Source organism: Quercus lobata, chromosome 3 (genome assembly GCF_001633185.2).
Source record: "Quercus lobata isolate SW786 chromosome 3, ValleyOak3.0 Primary Assembly, whole genome shotgun sequence".
Taxonomy (NCBI): Eukaryota; Viridiplantae; Streptophyta; class Magnoliopsida; order Fagales; family Fagaceae; genus Quercus; species Quercus lobata.
The window spans coordinates 15,382,548-15,400,773 of NC_044906.1; the positions used below are offsets into that span (position 1 = coordinate 15,382,548).

Here is an 18,226-nt window from a genome sequence, read left to right on the forward strand (position 1 = left end):
AACACTGATGTTTTGTGCCAGTTCAAATACCGGTCGTGGTCGGACTCATTTTGGTTGTACCGAAGAATATATCAAATTTTGGCCAATAAATGCATACCAGCCAAAATTAGACAAACACTTTCCTTTGTATTTTTCTTACCTTGATATCAAATTTGTCCCCCAATTTCAGGATATAATCCCTTTCTCTCCTCTTCTTCTTTTTTTTTTTTTTTTTTTTTTTTTTTTTTTTTGTTCTCTACTTTTTCAAATTTCCAACTCTGCATGTGTCTTCAGCATTGCACTGTTGCATGTTCTCCATCTCTCTCTCATTGTATCTTTAATGTTTTCTTTTCCTTTCTTTTATTATTTTCTTAGAGGATTCACGTTAAAGATGCTAAAATGCATTTTAGCATTTTAGCACCTAAAACACTAAAAAACCCACAACTTTAAAGGTGCCAAAAATCAAATTATTTTTGCTTTCGCACTTTATCTTTGCTGGATGGTAAACACACAAAAAAAAATTAAATGAGAATGATTTATGCCACATAAATTGAGAAAGCTTGGGGAATTATTGTTAGTGTCACTGTGGCAATAGATAGGCTATCATTTCGCGTGCGTTTGTTTAGCAATTAAGTTACGTTTTGTGTTTTTTTTGTCCCACTACACTGTTCATGGACCACCAAAACCATGAAAAATGCAGCAATCACTCACTTCTATGGTGTTTTGTATTTTAAAAATTATTTTATTACAGTATTTTTAACAATAAATTTTCAATTTTCAGCAAAATAAGCGGTATTCAAACGGATACTTCATATCCATTATCTTGGTTCTTGAGGCACCAATCAGCGCTCTTTAGTGTCATTTTCCTAGAGATAGGTTACAATGAATAATAAAGTAGAATTGTTTAGGCTAGACATGATTAATTCCTACTTTAGGACAGGAGTGCTCAATCCATAGCACTAGTGGCTCCACGTTGAGTTAAAGGTGGTCATGACCACCTGACTTGGAAAACAAAATAATTATTTTATAAAAATTAAAATTTTTTTAATCCTTAAAAAATATTTGGGTTCATTCTAATTTTTGTTAGGCTCAACATAATTACACTTAGGAAAAAAAATTGGCAACAAACTTGGTTATAAATTAAGGCCACAATTTTACTCAATATTTCTTTTATTGAATGCTAATTTTGACAATCCACAGTTGAACTATATTTTCTTCTTATATCCTTCATACTTGCAAAATTTCAAGAAAATCAAATATCAATAACTATGTCATAAATCAAATCTTTAAATTTCGAGTTTTTGTTGTCTAAAATTATACATAAAAAATAAGTTTATGGATAAAAAAGTAAATAACATCCAATTGACATGAAATTTGACATGTATTTTAAAAATATAAAGAACATACAATTCAACATTTAGATTTTCAAAATTTGTAACAATGTTAATTTGCTTAATAAGAGTAACCTTAAGCTACAACTTAGTCTTTAGCCAAACTTTTCCATAAACTTTGATCCCCTTAACAATATATTAGATCCTTATAAACAAACAGTTTCTCAAACAAACAAAAGGTCCTTACAAACAAAAGAAAAAGCCCAAGAAAATTTTTATCAAACTTAAATTTTGAAAAAGATGTAACTTGAAGCATTGATAATGAGACTATCATGCAAATATTTCGAATAAGAAAATTAGAAAAAGAAATTGTAAAACTTTATGTATTTGTATGTACATGTGTGTGTGTGTGTTCTTTTTTCTTTTTCTTTTTTTGGTCAATATATGAATTTCTAATTTTATGAAATTTTGTATAATTTAAACTTTTTAATGACCACCCTAGAAAACATTCATGGAGCATGATTTTTCTCCAATGAGTGCAAGCTCATAACTAATAAATTAATAAATACATGGACTTGATATCTATATATAAATGATAAAAAAAAAGTATTTGTTATACTATGTTATAATTAATATTTCACTCATTATCCTGTGATAGACCTGAGCAGTTCAAGAAATAATAAAAAAATAATAATTAAATGAAGTTGTAAAACAATAGAGTCCTTGATTATAAGTGTATTATAAAGTAAGGTGTTGTCATGATAATAATAATAATAATAATAATAATATTAGGTGCTAAAATAGGTAAAGTAATTTTTTAAATTGTTAAAAGTTAAATTTTTTAGTACATTTTTTACGTTTGACATTAATTTATAAGTTCAGTTTTTATGTATAATATTTTAAAATTTTTTTTTTTATAATTTTTTACTTTTTAAAAAAATTTTAATACACAAATATATTTTAACACATTTTGAACGTTAAACTTTCATCGAAAAACTAAATTAACTGTTTGCATAAGGGCATCCTTGTAAATGACTGATAGATAACTCTCACTTGGTGTGACTACGGACTTGAACTAAATATTGAATACTCTTCAATTTGATAAGCAGCAGACGAAGACTTAAGAGTCAAGGCATAGGCACGTGGAGGAGAAAAAAAGAGGTAAAAAAATTATAAAATATTAAAATATTAAACCTTCTTATTTTTTTGAATTAAAAAGTTAAATGGGATTGCTCCTTTTTCCTTCTTTTCTTTTTAATGGGCCCAAAGATAAAGCCCACTTTATGCATCTATCAATTTCTTTTTCTTTTAACGTTCTCTTTTCTCTCTACTCTGTACATCTCCCTCTTTCTCTCTCTTTCTCGCTTTCCTTATAACTATACTCCTATAGCCAGCCAAACGCTCTTGCAGGAGCGATAGTGAAAGATAGAGAGAACCCTCTCCATTTTTATATCAAGAAGTGAGTGTCTCTGATCTCTCTCTCTATTTTGTGTAGTATTTTAGCTTGTGAATTGTTTGAAAATAGAGCTGTATGTTGCTCACTTTGCATATCAGGTTTCATTTGAAGCAGTTCACAAAAAAAAATAAAATAAAATAAAATAAAAATAAAAAACGGTTTCATTTGAAGCATGCATTATGTAGTCAGTTAAACCTCTCTCATGGAAGGCTTTCCAGTAATATGTTTGATATGTGCTACAAAATTTTGTTTATAGTATGGGCAAGTACTTTCATTTGATGTGTACGAAATTGTTTTAAAATAGCTTGAGTAAACCCTAAATTTCAATCTTTTCAATCTCTACAGCTAGCTTTCCAAAGAATTGAAGTAGTTTTTAGTGCTTGAAATGAAGAAAGATCAAATTTGGTTTTAGTTCTGTAATTGGTTGGCTTATCAAATTTGTTACTGTTGACTTGAAATAGATATTATAGTTGCCACCAAAATGATTAGTGGCTGTTTGGTATTTATGTTTCCATCGCCTATCATTCTGTTTTCATCACTCATAATTCAAAATAAGTGGTACTCACTTTAAGAAAGTTTGTTTGGCTGTGTTTTCTGTTTTTGTTTCCATAACTAAATTATGGAAACAGAGTTATAATAGCATTTTGATAATTAAACACACACTGAAGGAACTATAGTCAAAATTCAACCATAATTTTTAACTTTTTTTTTTTTCATTGGATTCGGTGAGGGTGGTCGTCTTCTTCTTCTTCTTCTTTTTCTTTTTCCTTTCACACTGGGTGATCTTCTTTTTTTCTTTTCTTTTTTTCTTTTCTCTTTTACGCTAGGTCTGATCTGGTGTTCTTCATCTTTTTCATTTTTTTTTCACTAGGTTTGGTGAGCTTGGGTGGTCTTTTTCATTTTTTTTTTTCTTCACTAGGTTCGGTGAGGGTGGTCTTCTTCTTCTTCTTCCTTTCTCACTGGGTGATCTTCTTCTTCCTTTTTTCTTTTCCCTTTCACACTGGTTCCGGTTTGGTCTTCTTCATTTTTTTTTTTTTTTTTTCTCACTGGGTTCGGTGAGTTTGGGTATTGGGGGCAAAAAGAAGAAGAAGAAGAAGAAAAAAAAAAAAATGCACCAATTAACAGGTATAAGTACCACAAAAAAGTTGAAAAATTGAGTGATGAGAAACTGAGGGAAGAGTGCCAAACGGATGGGTATAAGAAATTGGAGTATTTTAAGTGATGAATGATAAGTGACGAAAATTGAGTGAGGAGTGATGACTAATAAAAAAAAACCATCCCGTTATACTTCCATGTCAATTTTTATGAACTATTATTCTTATTAGCTCTTTAACGGGTGGCTTTAGAGTATTTATTAATCTATCATTTTAAAAAAGTTTTGATATAAAAATATAAAAGAAAAATGTTAAAAAATTAGTTTTATATTTCTTTTTTTCCCATAAAAAGTTTATAAATCCTAAAACAATGCCTCAGAGCATTTGTTGACTTTTCCCTTTCTTATTATGGGTTTTCCTTTTATGCACAGGCAACACTAGTTTGAATTATCAATTATGTCCAACATGATCAACCTCATTCCACTATCATTCCTGTCAAAAATGGGTGTGTATGACATTGAAATACACGGTGCAAACGTCAAGGTAAGCGTAGTCGACAATCTTGCTTTGGTTGATGCTAAGATAAACGAGTTAAAATCTTCATTACAAACTTCACAAAGGCATGTTGTTGGGCTCGACATTAAGTTTGCGCTAAGGAACGTTGACGATGAAGAACTTTTTCCAGCTGAAGATTATTCACTTGAAGGCAAGATTTTGCTTCTTTGTGTGGGGACTGATTGCTTGATGATCCAATTACCTGCCTCGATGGAGGTAACTGATACCCTCAGGCAGTTTCTGTCTGATGAGACTATTTGTTTTCTGGGTACCCAAATGCAAGAGAACGTTGAAGAACTAGGCCGCCATTATTTTAGTAAACACACGCAATGTGTGGATTGTAAGACAGGTGTTGAAGTAGGCTATTTGGCTGCTAAAATTCTGAAGAAAGGCAATGTTGTTAAGTATGGATTATCGGAGTTGGCAGGCGAAGTTGGAATGGACATAAAGGAACCAATTGGTGCAAATCCTGACTGGCATGCAGTAGCGTTCTCAAATGAAGAGGTCAAGTATGCAGTGCACAATGCCTATGCTTCTTATGTTATTGGGAATAAGCTCCTGGATATGCTCTAAGCCTCTAAGGCCATCTTGTTTATGGGTTTGACTGCTTTGATTCTGTGTTGTTAGTGTCCACATTAGAGCTATATATATGTATATGCTAATGCTACATGTGATTTGTGATTTGTGTATTTGAACTACTTTCATGAAACTTCTGGTTGTGTTTGGTTTGTTGTAAATCATGTATATTAATTAGTTGTCCCGGGGGGAAAAAATTTAGGTGAGCTCTCTCACTCTTAAGAATATCTCCAAAGTTGTGGAACCACATAAATCTAGTTCAATTGAAATCTTAAATGAGTACCTAATCATCATTGATTATCATTTTTCCTTAACAACTTGAACTTTCGACTTTTGTAACCTAGTTTAGCACACAGTATATTGTCATTCATTTTCCTTAAAAATTATGTAGTTTTTATTTTACTTTTCTCACTTTTTTTTTTTTTTTTTTTTAGAGTCAATTACTTTTCTCACTTACTTAACATAAAAGTTACCAAAAACTAATAAACTATTCCCAAATGCAGTTACATGTTGGGATCAAGATATTTATGCCTATTCCTATAACAGTTGAAGAAAGCCAAGCACGTGTTACACTTGCCAAAAGTAAACTTCAGAACCATATTTTTGTATCAGGATAATAAAAGTTGTATTAAAAAAAAAAATTAAATACATTGCCTAAGTTCATGAAAACTCTCCATTTTCCAATAGGGAATGTGAATATTGGTCTTTTTTTTTTTTTTTTTTTTTTTTTTTTTTTTTGAGAATACTAATTTTTAACATATACATAAACAGGAAGAAGAGAGAAGGTTTTTTAAAGAAACTTACAACGGTGTATATCTAAAAGGACTTAACTCTTGGATAAGTTACCAAAAACTAGTAAACCATTCCCAAATGCAGTTACATGTTGGGATCAAGATATTTATGCCTATTCTTATAACAGTTGAAGAAAGCCAAGCACGTGTTATACTTGGCAAAAGTAAACTTCAGAACCATATTTTTGTATCAGGATAATTTAAGTTGTATTAAAAAAAAAATTAAATACATTGCCTAAGTTCATGAAAACTCTCCATTTTCCAATAGGGAATGTGAATATATGTGGTCTGGATTCTTTTTTTTCTTTTCTTTTTTTTTTTTTTTTTGAGAATACTAATTTTTAACACATACATACACAGGAAGAAGGGAGAAGGTTTTTTAAAGAAACTCACAACGGTGTATATCTAAAAGGACTTAACTCTTGGATACACAGCACAGGCTCTGGATTCATTTGATCACTCAATTCTTTGTAAATTAAATCCATCAAATTCACCTGAGCTTGATGAATTTAATTCCTAGCAAATTCACCTAGACTCAGCCTCCATATAAACATCCCCATGTAAACAAGAGGCACAGTAGTTTAAATGATTTCATCATGATAAACAACCAATTACCTGTAGCTCTCCAGTCAAAATTAGGCCGTAACTAAGAAAATTGAAATAGATGGTGCAAAGGTTAAAGCAAGTGTAGTCAATGATTATCATCTACTCAGTTCGAAGATTAATGAATTAAAGTCTTTGTTACAAAAATCACGAAGCTGTGTTGTAGGTCTCGACGTTAAGAGTGTCCAATGGAAATATGCTAATATGGTCTAGATTCGTTTGACTTTCCATTTTCCTTAGTTATTGAAGACTCCATTCTCCAATGGAAATATGCTAATATGGTCTAGATTCGTTTGATCACTCAGCTCTATATAATTAAATCCCATTGAAAAAAAAAAAATTTAAAAAAACCCTTCGAATTCACTTAGATGAATGAATTCCTAGCAATAAACTCACCTTGATTTTCTGTTTTTTAATGAATAAATTCACCTTGACTTGGCCTTTTTTTTTTTTATATACCAAATAAGACTTGGCCTCTATTTGGTTTGGTTAGGACAAAACAATGACTAATTCCATTAGAAACTGTAAAAAAGAATGATACAACTTTAATGGTGAAGTAACCATCATGCTAAGAGTGTTACTTTTTATTTTAAATGATTAATGTTTTTTTTTTTTTTTTTTTTGAGAATTTTAAATGATAAGTGTTGATTACACTTTTTTTTTTTTCTTTTCCTGAATAAATTCACCTTGACTTGGCCTCTATATTTTGATTCTAATAAGTGCCGTATGACCAAATATAAACATTGGCAGAAGCTTTAAGGCGTCCAAGCTAATAGTATTAACAAAACCAAGTTTAAGCAATCACTAATAACCCAAACTAGCTTCTATGAATTCTCTATTGAACATGGATTTTACTTGGAATAGCATCAGTGTACCAAATTCTTACAGAACTTCCATCATTTCTTCACTCACCCTCCAATTCATTGGAGTGAAAGGTTTTGTGTTTCAAAAGTGTGACTAGAGTTGAAAATTTTTTCATAGGGAAGGCAATATTCTTGGACTGAAAAATGGTTGAGCTCAAAGACCAACAGCCGGTTGAGACTTAACTCTTGAGACTTGGGAGTGCCTTTTGAATTGGGAATGGTAATTGCTTTTAAGCTTCTTGGATTAAGTTTCTTCGGGATTACACAGCAAATTTCCCATGAAGAATGCGAGGTCAGCATTAATAAGCCCACCATGTTGGGTTGCTAAACTTGTGGTACCAAAGTACTGACAGCTGAGCAGATCAAGTATGTCACTACTCAACTTTAATGCCATATATATATATATATATATATATTGTTTTTTTTGAGAAAACAAGTTGCTTAGCTTTTATTAAGATCTTTCTCAAAAAAAAAAAAAAAAAAAAACTTTTATAAAGATAGATCGGTTGAATCAGCTAGAATTACACCATAAATTGGTAATGGGATTGTCTTCATCCACACAACAAAATCATAAAATCACAAACCACAACCATTCTAACATTGCAACTCTTGACTTTCCATCTCTTCAATTAATTCCCATAAAAAATAAAAATTAGAATTAAAAAAAAAATAAAAAATAAAAAAAACCTTCGGATTCACTTACATGAATTAATTTCTAGCAATAAATTCGCCTTGCCTGGACCTTTTCTTTTTCTGATAAATAAATTCACCTTGACTTGGCCTCTATATAAACATCCCCAGGCAATTTCTTTCTTTACTTGTAGTTTTCTTGCCAGTACAAGAAGTGTCGTTTTGAATATGTTGACTATGTGGCGCTTAGCGGGCTACCTTTCAAAAATGAGTCCAAATCTTCTATCTCACTTTTCCTGCTCCACTCTATACTCCACCAATAAAAACTTACCACGTATTCACCTAATTAATTAAATACTATCATTATTGACTTATTAATACTACTGTTATTAATTAATAGTAGTATTTAATTAATTAGGTGAACACGTGACAAGTTTTTATTGGTGGAGTATAAAGTGGAGTAGGAAAAGTGGTACAGAAGATTTGAACTCAAAAAAATAGGTTTATGTGAAATTGAAATAAATGGTTCAAAAGTGGAGGTATTTGTGGCCGATAATTCTGCGTTGGTTGTTGCTATGATTAATGATTTGAAGTATTCATCACGTGAGAGGCGTGTTGTTGGACTCGACTATAAAAATACACCAACAGGCAAAGTGTTGATTCTTTGTATCGGTGCTGATTGTTTGATCATCAAATTGAGCTGCTTGGACTGTGTTCCTAAGACTCTCAAGCAGTTTCTGGCTGATGAGACTTATTGTTTTCTGGGTAAAGGAATGAGTAACATAGTTCAAGCACTACAATCTGATGATATACAATGTGGGACAGGCATTGATGTTGGTTATCTTTTTGCTAGGATTCTGAGGAAACCCAACATCGAGGGGTATGGATTAAAAGAGTTGGCTGATGAAGTTGGAATGCATATAGAGGAACCAATTGGCGAATGCCCAGATTGGAATGCCAGAGTGTTCTCAATGGAATAGATCAAGTATGCAGTGCACAATGCCAATACTTCTTATGTAATAGTGGACATATTGTTACGTAAGGTGGACCCCAATTCCGATGATGATGATACTTGAGATTTGGGATTCAAACTTTTTGAATAAGTTTATGTTTGTGTTAAACATGGGTTAAATCAAAGTGAATGTTTATTTGACTCTATATTGCATACCATACATATTATTTCAGCATGTATATGAGCTTGACTGTTTTTAGCTTTTATAAGGGGAAAAACTATGGTCTCAATTGCTTGGCAATCCAATTAATATAAAGATCTAATGCAGTCTGTCATCTTATCCTTAGCATAATCTTGACCTCAACAACAATGTAGATTTCAAATTTTATTTTTCTTGAGATAAATGCATATGAAACTGAAATTCAAGATATTAAAATCCAGCGTAATATTTATTACATGTCCATTTGGGATCCGCTTATTTTGTTAAAACTGAAAACTTTTTGTTAAAAGTACTGTAAATAAAAGTAAATTTTGAACTAATTAAGTATTTGAAAATAAATTTAACATTCCAATAGTTTACTGAGAGTTTCAAAAGTCAATGAATTCTACCCAAATGATCTTTGTTTTCTTATGATACTTTCACTCCAAATATCAAAGTGAAAATAAAATCTTGGATTGAGAATTAAATCCAATCAAGAAATTACTAGAGTTTATGGCAGCTAGGAGAGCAGTCCTTTTTGTTCAGGAAATTGGACCTGGTAACTCAATTTTTGAAGGTGATTTAGACCAGAGGTTGTCGTTAATGCCTTAAAGAAAGGTGATATACTTAACTCCGCTCTCAGTCATCTGATAAAAGACACTATATTCTTTATCAATTATCTTTAGAGTTGGTCTTTCTCTCACACATATAGGCAAGACAATGCAGTAACACATGCCTTAGCTAGGAGATTTAGCTTATCTTTTCTGCTTTTAGTCTAGACGGAGTCTGTTCCTCCTAATATTAATAATTTTGTAACTGCTGATTTATCATCCTTTGATTAATATGACGATTGACTTGCTTCTCAAAAATAAAAAAAATTTCTTCATGAATAAATGTTAAAAGCTTACATAATGGATCGAGTATTGGAAGTTTAGAATGGCCTTTGATTGGTCTTTGACTTTAGACTTTCAGTTAAATAAAGATTAATTTTGGAAGTTTATATTTTATTGCTTCTTTGCATACCAAACATAGATTCAAAAGTTGTTAATATCTCATAACACAGTTTTATGAGTCATCCTCTCATAACACATGTGGATCATGTTAGTGCTGCATCTAGGACTAAGCCTAAGAGGGATTACAAAAAGGCCACACTCCCTTTATAAAAAGGTTTCACCATCATTATAAAAAGTCCCAAAATTTTTATGAAAACAATTGGTTTTAAAAAAAAATTGATATGTACACTATTTTTCCCACCTCCAAAAAGGTTTTCAAAATATTATATCAATAAAAACCCTAAATTGATTAACACAATAAAGAAAAAAAAATTATTAAATGTGTCTCATCATTAGTAACGAATAATTTTCCCTAACAGTTTGAAATTTCAATTTTTGCACACCAATATCCTACTTGGTAAATTGTCAACATTAGTCACCTATAATCTCTTATATGGGCACACACCAAACAATCTTTCTCTCTCTCTCTCAACCCTAAAATAAAAATTGAAAATTGGATTATAACTTTACTTATCCATATATTGTCTTATCCAAGATAAACTAGACCTCATTTTTAAAAAATAAAATTTTTTTTGGTTAAATTTTATACTTGAACCATGATTTTGACTCTCTATATAAAATTAACCTTGATTAATTTTAATTCATTAAGTTATGTGTTTAATTCATCAAAATAATATTAGTTTAGTTAATATTAAATAAATTTATTTAATTGATATTTAAATATAAAATATTTCATTTAGTAAATTTATCGTTTTAAGTCTCAAATTATACCTAATCGATTTAAATCTCATTTATGTAGGTCTTGCACCTATGAAATATACACGTGTTGATAACATTTTTTAAATGGTCTCATAAGATATTTTACTGTAAAAACTAAAAGTAAACAGAAAAGACCAAAAACCCACAAAAACGACAAGTCGACAACAATAAAAAAAAAAAAAAGACAATAAAGGAAGATTACGTGGCACAAAGACCACCATTTTGGGAACTAAGAAGTCAGCACTACATTGGTAATAGTAATAAGGTGGTATTTACCAAACGAGCCTGATCTGCTAAAGTTTGCTGTTTGCCCATTGGTTTGGTTCTTTGTTTTCAGAACTCTCTCTCTCTCTCTCTCGCTCTCTCTACAAACGGTACGTTTTATGATGATCATTGTTGTGACTCTGATTAAAAATGCTTGTGTGTTACTTTTCATTTGGTTGCTGAGTAAACCGAGGTAAAAGATAACAAGAGAAAAGAATGCCTGTGAAATCTAAATCTTATTGTTTATGGTTTTTTTGCTTTACCTCAAAATGCAAAACCCATCTTTTGTTTATGTCAATTTAACTCTCTTTTTGTGGCTCATGCAAGTTCCAGCTTTTTGTTTCCTTACAAAATTAAAGGAAAAAAAAAATGAAAATTTTTATTTCCACAATTTCTAACTTTTGCTTGCCTTACATTTCCTCTGCAACCAAATAGGGCATTTGGGTTATTAATAATGTGGTTGCTTTGTGAATTTCATGACTGTTTGTTTAATATTTATTTTAGATTGTTAATTATTTTGGGTTTCATGTCAAATTGCAGGAAGAAGAAAAGGGAATGAGAAAGATCATTTTTTTTAGCTAATATTGATGAGATTGGTATACCCTTTTGACTATTTTGGATAATGCAGCAATAGAATAAGCCTTTTAGCTTTAATTTATTATATGGAATGTCAAGAAATTAGAAACTGATGGCTCTTTGTGTGATTTTGATGGTTTCATGGTCATATATACTTGAATTGTGAGTTCATTAAATTTTAGTAAAATGGATTAGCTGAAAAAGATTTGTGGGTTTTCCTCTCTTTTTGTGAAAGTATGCGGTTTTGATATTGGGGATTTGGAGGGTCTATTCTTATGGAAAAGTTTGAATATTGATGGTATAGGGTTGGAGGGTAATTGGGTTTGTAATGGATCGTAGTGATTCAGAGGAAAATGATTCAATTGTTGATTTGGAAAGTGGTGAGACTACAAGTGAAGAGGAAGGAGTTAAAAACTTGAATGTGAGCAGTATGCGTGCTAAGAAAGGCAGATTGAGGAATGGACATACTGGTTTTGATAAACCAATTTGGGATACTAATGGGTTCGGTTCAAGTAAAAATCTGTTACTTTCTGGTGAGAATTTGGAGATATTGGTAGGTGAGGTGGAGGGAAGGGCAGTGAATATGGCAGAGATGAAAATGGAAAAAGAGAAAAGGAAAAAGATGAACTCTAATAAGCCTCCTAAACCACCCCGTCCTCCTAATGGGCCATTATTGGATGCAGCCGATATGAAGTTGGTCAAAGAAATTTCTGAACTTGCAAGAATGAGGCGTGCAAGGATTGAACAAAGGAGGGAGATGAAGAAGATGAGAACGGACAAGGCATCATCATCGAATACTAATCTTATTGCACTAGTCATCACCTTTCTCTTTTGCTTGGTGATAATCTTCCAAGGTAATATTGTCTCTACCAATCACAGTAACTACTTACCACTTGAAGATTGCATGATGTAATCACTGATTGATTAGTTGACATTTCTTTTTGCTGTTTGTATTCATATCATTGTACTCAAAGGTCATCACTGAATCAGCTAGCATTTATGTGACAATTTTTAGAGGAGAAGATTAACAAAAACCGTAGTTTTACTTTTACATGAGTACTGTGTACACTCTTTTTTGTCAGTGATAGCACAATAAACGCAGGGCCCCTTTGATTTATTGAATTTTTTTCCTGTTTAAGGATGCTTTTGCTCTTTAATTCCAATAGTGATATGAATATTTTTTAACCATAGGATAGTACTATCCTATCTGTAGAATTTCAAAATAGATTTAGGGAAAGCTTGTCTGTCATATATGTTAATGCCAAAAATGAAAGAGCAACTAGACGAGAGTGACAATATTGCAAAAGAGGAAATATAAGGTAATAATCTTAGCAAATGTATATAAAAGGTTTAAACAAGCAGATCATGAGTGTGCAAATTGAATAAGGAATATGGGGGCTAAATACTTGTGCCAATATTCGATTCCCCTATATAATGTCATTACTTTTCACTTGTAGTTTTTTCCTGCTTATATTTTTCCTTCATTTAAGAATTATAATGTGTCTCTGTATTGTCAACTTTCAGGTATCTTGGGCTCTCGCGTGTGATGCCTCTAGAAGTGTCTTTCTTCAAATTGCATCAAGCAGATTCTTGTATATCTCCTTCTTAGCCCTTTGTCCTTTCCCCCTTATTATTGTTTTGGGTAGGCTAACCAATTTAGCTTACTATTCTATAACATGTTGGTGATACCTCCAATAGTCATCACCTTTACTTGATTAGAAGTGATAACTAGCAATGCTAATTATTCTAAATTCTGTGTTAGATAGCTCCAAAAGTAGCGCTCTTTTTATACATGTGTGATAATTGAGATTTACTGAACAAAGAGAAAAATGAGAAGGCTGCCTTCACTTCCAGTCTCTCCCACCTCTTAGTGAAAGATCAATTCTGTAGGCAAGTTTATTTATAATTCAATATATTGATTGCAGGGTTTGCATCATAAGTTTTCGACAGTTACTCTCCACAAATTTCCAGAGTCAGCAATACCATTTGGTGGTGTGATTCAAGATGATTAGTTTTAACTCCCAAGCATGTGCAAGTGAACCAATGGATCTGAGTCTAGGTTTCCCAAGTATGTTGCTCTCTTTCCATCAAGTGCTGGTGTAGAAAATGTCTGTGCACTTAAAGCATTTTGAATAAGGAGGTCTTGTGCCAAATCTTGCACTCACATAGAGGCTAGAGCAGGTGTTTGCTTCCTGTTTTCTGCGTGTATATTTTTGAAGGATAAGAATTTTGCAGATAGTAGGTAACTTATCCTTGGTGTATCAGTATGAGAAAGATCTTTTTTTTTTTTAGTTCTTATTGATGAGATTGGTGGAAATGATCTAAGGCATCACTGGCAAGTATGCTAAATTCTGTACTTCTGCAGAAAAATTTAAACTTTCGTTCAGCTGTTGTAGAAAAATCTTAAACTTTGTGCTCTTTTGGGTCCCGTTAATTTTTGTACAGAACAAAAAAATTACAATTTTTTTTAGCTTTTGTAAATTTGCAGAAAAATCTAAAATCTTGTGTTTGGATCCTGCTAAATATTTTTTTGTTACACTGTTAATTCAATAAATGCTAGGGTCCCTAACAATGTGTGTTGATAATCTTTAAGTCTTTTTAGTAGGGTCTATTGGAACGCTGAACCCTGATTGAGCCTATTCATGAATTGGCCTATGTGTGGCAGAGTTCTTAAATATTTGGTATCATTGTAATATGGCCAAACTGACCACAGAAATTATCATTACTCATGGGGCACAGAGCATGCAGTGGTGGATTAAGAATTATTGCCATAGGCTTGCAGTAAATGGAGTTCCTTTTATGGTGGATATTTGATGCCTAAAGGGCTGGTGTATCCGGCAAGAGAGGCAAGTGACTTTTGTAACTTTCAGTTTCACTTTATACACCTTGTTAAATGCCAGTGATTTTGAAAAGAATTCCGCCAGCCATCTTGAATCAGAAAAGAAAAGATATGCAGGAGTGAGGATGTAACAATCTGAAACAAATACGACCATTTTACCAACAGTCACCATCCATGTAGCCAAGCTATCTTAAGAGGGTAAGTCATGAATTCAACCCACTAGATGGAAAAGACTACACTCTACAAAATCTGTAGCTTGGGATTGAATCCTGCCTACTTAAAAAAAAAAAAAAAAAAAAGCTCATTGTCATCTTGGTCTAATGGTAAAAAAACCAGTGTATGACACAAGCCATCAGCCCAAATCTTATTATTTCTAGTTAAAATAAATAAATACCATTTCATAATAAAACCACAATTTTTTCTAAACAATTTGCATTATTCATCTCATTCATTAATCATCTGGAGGATTAAACCATATGGGATGTATCAGGTAAAACCTGAAATGATTCAAAACTTCTTTTACAATAAAATGAGCTTAGTATGGCAAGCTGGAATCCAAATCCATAACAGGGCCGCATGGTGGTTAGAAGAAATTATATGATAATGCATGCAGTGATCATGCTGTTTATGCATTGAATACATAGAATTAAACCACTAAACTCGGTCCATGAGATTGTTTATAGGATTACAAACATTAAGACACCAAACTCTTCAAAAATTAAACAGTTTCATGCGTAAATGTCCAGCTATCACGAACTCCACCAGACAATTATCTTGGTCTTCATCCTTGAAGGACTAGCCACTCCAAAACTAATTAAGATTTTAAAGGCTGAGCTCGAGGCCTCCAAAGTCCCAGCCTATACTTGTGGGCATGCTTCAATATCAACTTCCTCTGCAAAACAAAAATCAAATGTTAGTGTAAGGGGGCAAAAGTCCATGTGGAGTACTGATGTCTAAGGTCATGAACTCATGCCTCTAATCCTAATAAAAACTGCAGCTTGTATTCCCTCCATTAACAAGTTTCAACAAGTACTAAGCACAGAATGCCAGGATCACTATAGAGGAATCAGTGCCCAAATAGACTTGTGTCATCGTTTTCAAGTTATTAACAGAATAAGAGATACATACACAAGACTTTATCATACCTCATCTTTTTTCTTTTTCTTTTTCTTTTTTATAGCTTTTTTTCACCGTGCATATCTTATAAATGTTGCTGAGCCTGACTGATTCTGTTAAGGATCCATATCTGACCCTAAAAAATTTAGAACTTAGGCTTGGTTGTTGGTTTGTATATCTTTTAAATGAAATCCATTTGTGTTAAGGCTAATGTACAAAACGTAATTACAGAATTACAGTTAGAAACGAAACCATTACCATCTATCCACCAAGTCCCAAAAATGACATCTAGCTAAGGCAACCATGGTCAAAAGTCTTAAGTGTTGATATTCTAGTAATATTATGTGCCAGACTAGAAATCAGTTCACTAGTCCAATAGGCTTTGCAGACAATCCATGGAATTTGTTAGTGACTATTACTAGCTCAATTTCTCACACTGAAATAGACCAAACACAGAAATGAAACAAGAGCAGACAGAGAACACTACAGTGACATTCTCAAATTAACATACATATAAACCACTCCTATTATGTTCTGGCAGTCAAACAAGTCATATATTCCATGGATCTACCATATTTGTTGACTTAGAAGCAACATTACTAAAAGAGTAATCAAAAACATCTGAATACACAATTCAAAGTGATATTTATCAGATGCAAACTCTCCCAAATCCTAAAACTTTGTAATTTGAACAAATATATCACTAACCACAATTATGATGAAATCCACACACACATGCACATTGTTTGAAAAGGATAACTGGAGACTTTCTAATGATTACCTGTTGGCATGGTATGCCAAGTTTCTTAAGCTTGAGAGTGCGAGTGACAAGCAGCTTCTGAAAATCACCAATCTCAGTTTCAAGCTTAGCCACATGGGCTTCAACACCTTTCCCTATCCCATTCAAAAATTCAGGTATGCCAACCTTCTCTGCAACAAGAACAGAACCTCAAACTCAATTGCAATATCTAATTTACTAAAAACCCTCAATATTCTGTTAGATTGCAAAAAGAAATAAAAGAAAATATATCAATTTCTTGATGAAAGTAGTCGTAACTTTGTAAGTAAGGGCATGAGACAACAAGACCTCTCCTCAACTGAGCCTATCACAAAATTCACAGCAACTCAAAAAGAAAAATAATTAATAAAATAACTAAATTTCTTTCTTCTCTTCTCATTTCCCTACTTTCTCAGCAACCAACCAAAGGATAAAGCTAGATTGGGCTGCCAAAAAAATAATAATAATCAAATGGTTGTATGATTGTATCTAATATTCTTCCAATATCCAGATCCTAGAAGGAACGAACCTTACCCTCACACAGCCATTTATCTTGGTTGAAGTGTGTTTTTCATTACAATAGCCTAAATTCAGGTAACATAAATCATTAAACCCAGATTTTTTTTTTTTTTTTTTTTTTTTTTTTTTCACATTCCCAAGTTCTCTCAAATTTTCTCAGCAACCATATAACTATAAAAGAAATCAAACTCTTCAATCTTAGCCTTAAACACCCATTTGGCTCAACTTTCAGTAAATCTCTCATCTTTACAAGAACTTCAACAACATAAATCAAAAAACCCAGAATTTCTTTCCCCTTTCCAATCGAAAGTTTCAACCTTTACAAAGCAATATAAGCTCAAACAGCACAGACTACAATAACCAATTTTTTTTTCCCTTTTTTTTTCTTGGAAACTAAACAAAGAGAGAAAATTGAATAATGGGTAAGTGTTAAACCTCAAAAATAAAAAATAAAGCTTACCTAAATACAAGGACGATTTGGAGAAGAATCTAGAGAAGCCAGGTGTTTGATATGGTTGTGGTGAGATTGAGATTGTCCTTGTTTTGAAGATTAGTTGCCTCCAAGCCATTGTCTTCTATTTTCTACCTGTGTCAATGAGAGTTTACTCAGAAACAACAAAAACCCAGCAACAGTGTCTCAGAACTCAAATGGGGTTTTTGAGAGTGATTCATTCAAATGGCATAAAAATGAAAAATATACTTTTGCTACTTTTAACATCACAATATATTAAGATTAAATAATAAATAAACAACCAATAAATTAAAAAAAAATTTTAATTTCTCTAAAACCCAAAAACCTCTCTCTCTCTTTTCTCTCTATTGTGAACCCATAACAAAATCCACCCATAACAACTGGCCACTGTGATTTCTGCAAAAATAAAATAAAAACCCAAATGCAAAAACCAACAAAACCCACAAATGGTGACACAAAACCACCAAATGGAGAGCCACAACCCATTAATGGCGAGAAAAATTGTAACCACTTACCGAGAGCCAGAACCACCGTGACGAGATGAAACCACCGCCACAAACGAAACCACCGACACCCACAGTCGCAACCGGAACCACCAAAACCCACAAACACTACCGAGAGAGTGAGAGGAAACCCGAGAGAGAGAATGAGAAAGTCTGAAGAAGAGAGGGAGGAGAGAGAGAATAGTTGAGTTAAAAAAAATGCTAAAAACAAATAGCTTTTGGCACATCTGATGTTTAGGTGTTCTGGTGTTTAAATATTTAGCATTTTTTAGCACACCCAATGCAAACGGAGCATCAGGTATATAAAACAAATGCTATTTTGATATATCAAAAAATTACTTCTTTTTTTATAATATAC

General features: G+C 32.3%; 4 protein-coding genes across 6 annotated transcripts; 3 read left to right on the top strand and 1 right to left on the bottom strand.

Annotated features, from left to right (window-relative positions):
• Positions 1-2,645: 2,645 nt before the first annotated feature.
• Positions 2,646-5,152, top strand: LOC115981635. Its single transcript, XM_031103917.1, has 2 exons — positions 2,646-2,769; positions 4,292-5,152. Exon 2 carries the CDS (start codon positions 4,317-4,319, stop codon positions 4,986-4,988), a length of 672 nt encoding a protein of 223 aa, XP_030959777.1. The 5' UTR covers positions 2,646-2,769; positions 4,292-4,316; the 3' UTR covers positions 4,989-5,152.
• Positions 5,153-8,453: 3,301 nt separating this feature from the next.
• Positions 8,454-8,858, top strand: LOC115980405. The gene has a single exon (XM_031102652.1). The coding sequence runs from the start codon at positions 8,454-8,456 to the stop codon at positions 8,856-8,858; it is 405 nt and encodes a 134-aa protein (XP_030958512.1).
• A 2,222-nt stretch (positions 8,859-11,080) lies between these two features.
• LOC115978909 lies at positions 11,081-14,069 on the top strand. 2 transcript variants are annotated; one of them, XR_004088892.1, is made up of 4 exons: positions 11,081-11,175; positions 11,606-12,495; positions 13,166-13,283; positions 13,567-14,069. XR_004088892.1 is itself a non-coding variant. In XM_031100823.1 (4 exons), exons 2-3 carry the CDS (start codon positions 11,970-11,972, stop codon positions 13,186-13,188), a joined length of 549 nt encoding a protein of 182 aa, XP_030956683.1. In that variant the 5' UTR covers positions 11,081-11,175; positions 11,606-11,969; the 3' UTR covers positions 13,189-13,233; positions 13,567-14,069. The 2 variants fall into 2 exon arrangements, 1 of the variants encoding a protein (XP_030956683.1); XM_031100823.1 differs by having other exon boundaries at positions 13,166-13,233.
• A 914-nt stretch (positions 14,070-14,983) lies between these two features.
• LOC115979266 lies at positions 14,984-18,053 on the bottom strand. Of its 2 annotated transcripts, none has more exons than XM_031101249.1 (4): positions 17,881-18,053; positions 17,354-17,475; positions 16,378-16,526; positions 14,984-15,372 (listed from the first exon to the last, which is right to left on the bottom strand). In XM_031101249.1, the coding sequence occupies exons 2-4, from the start codon at positions 17,460-17,462 to the stop codon at positions 15,295-15,297; spliced, it is 336 nt and encodes a 111-aa protein (XP_030957109.1). In that variant the 5' UTR covers positions 17,463-17,475; positions 17,881-18,053; the 3' UTR covers positions 14,984-15,294. The 2 variants fall into 2 exon arrangements, with proteins under 2 accessions (XP_030957109.1, XP_030957108.1); XM_031101248.1 differs by having other exon boundaries at positions 17,354-17,479; positions 17,881-18,052.
• Between the last annotated feature and the right edge of the window lie 173 nt (positions 18,054-18,226).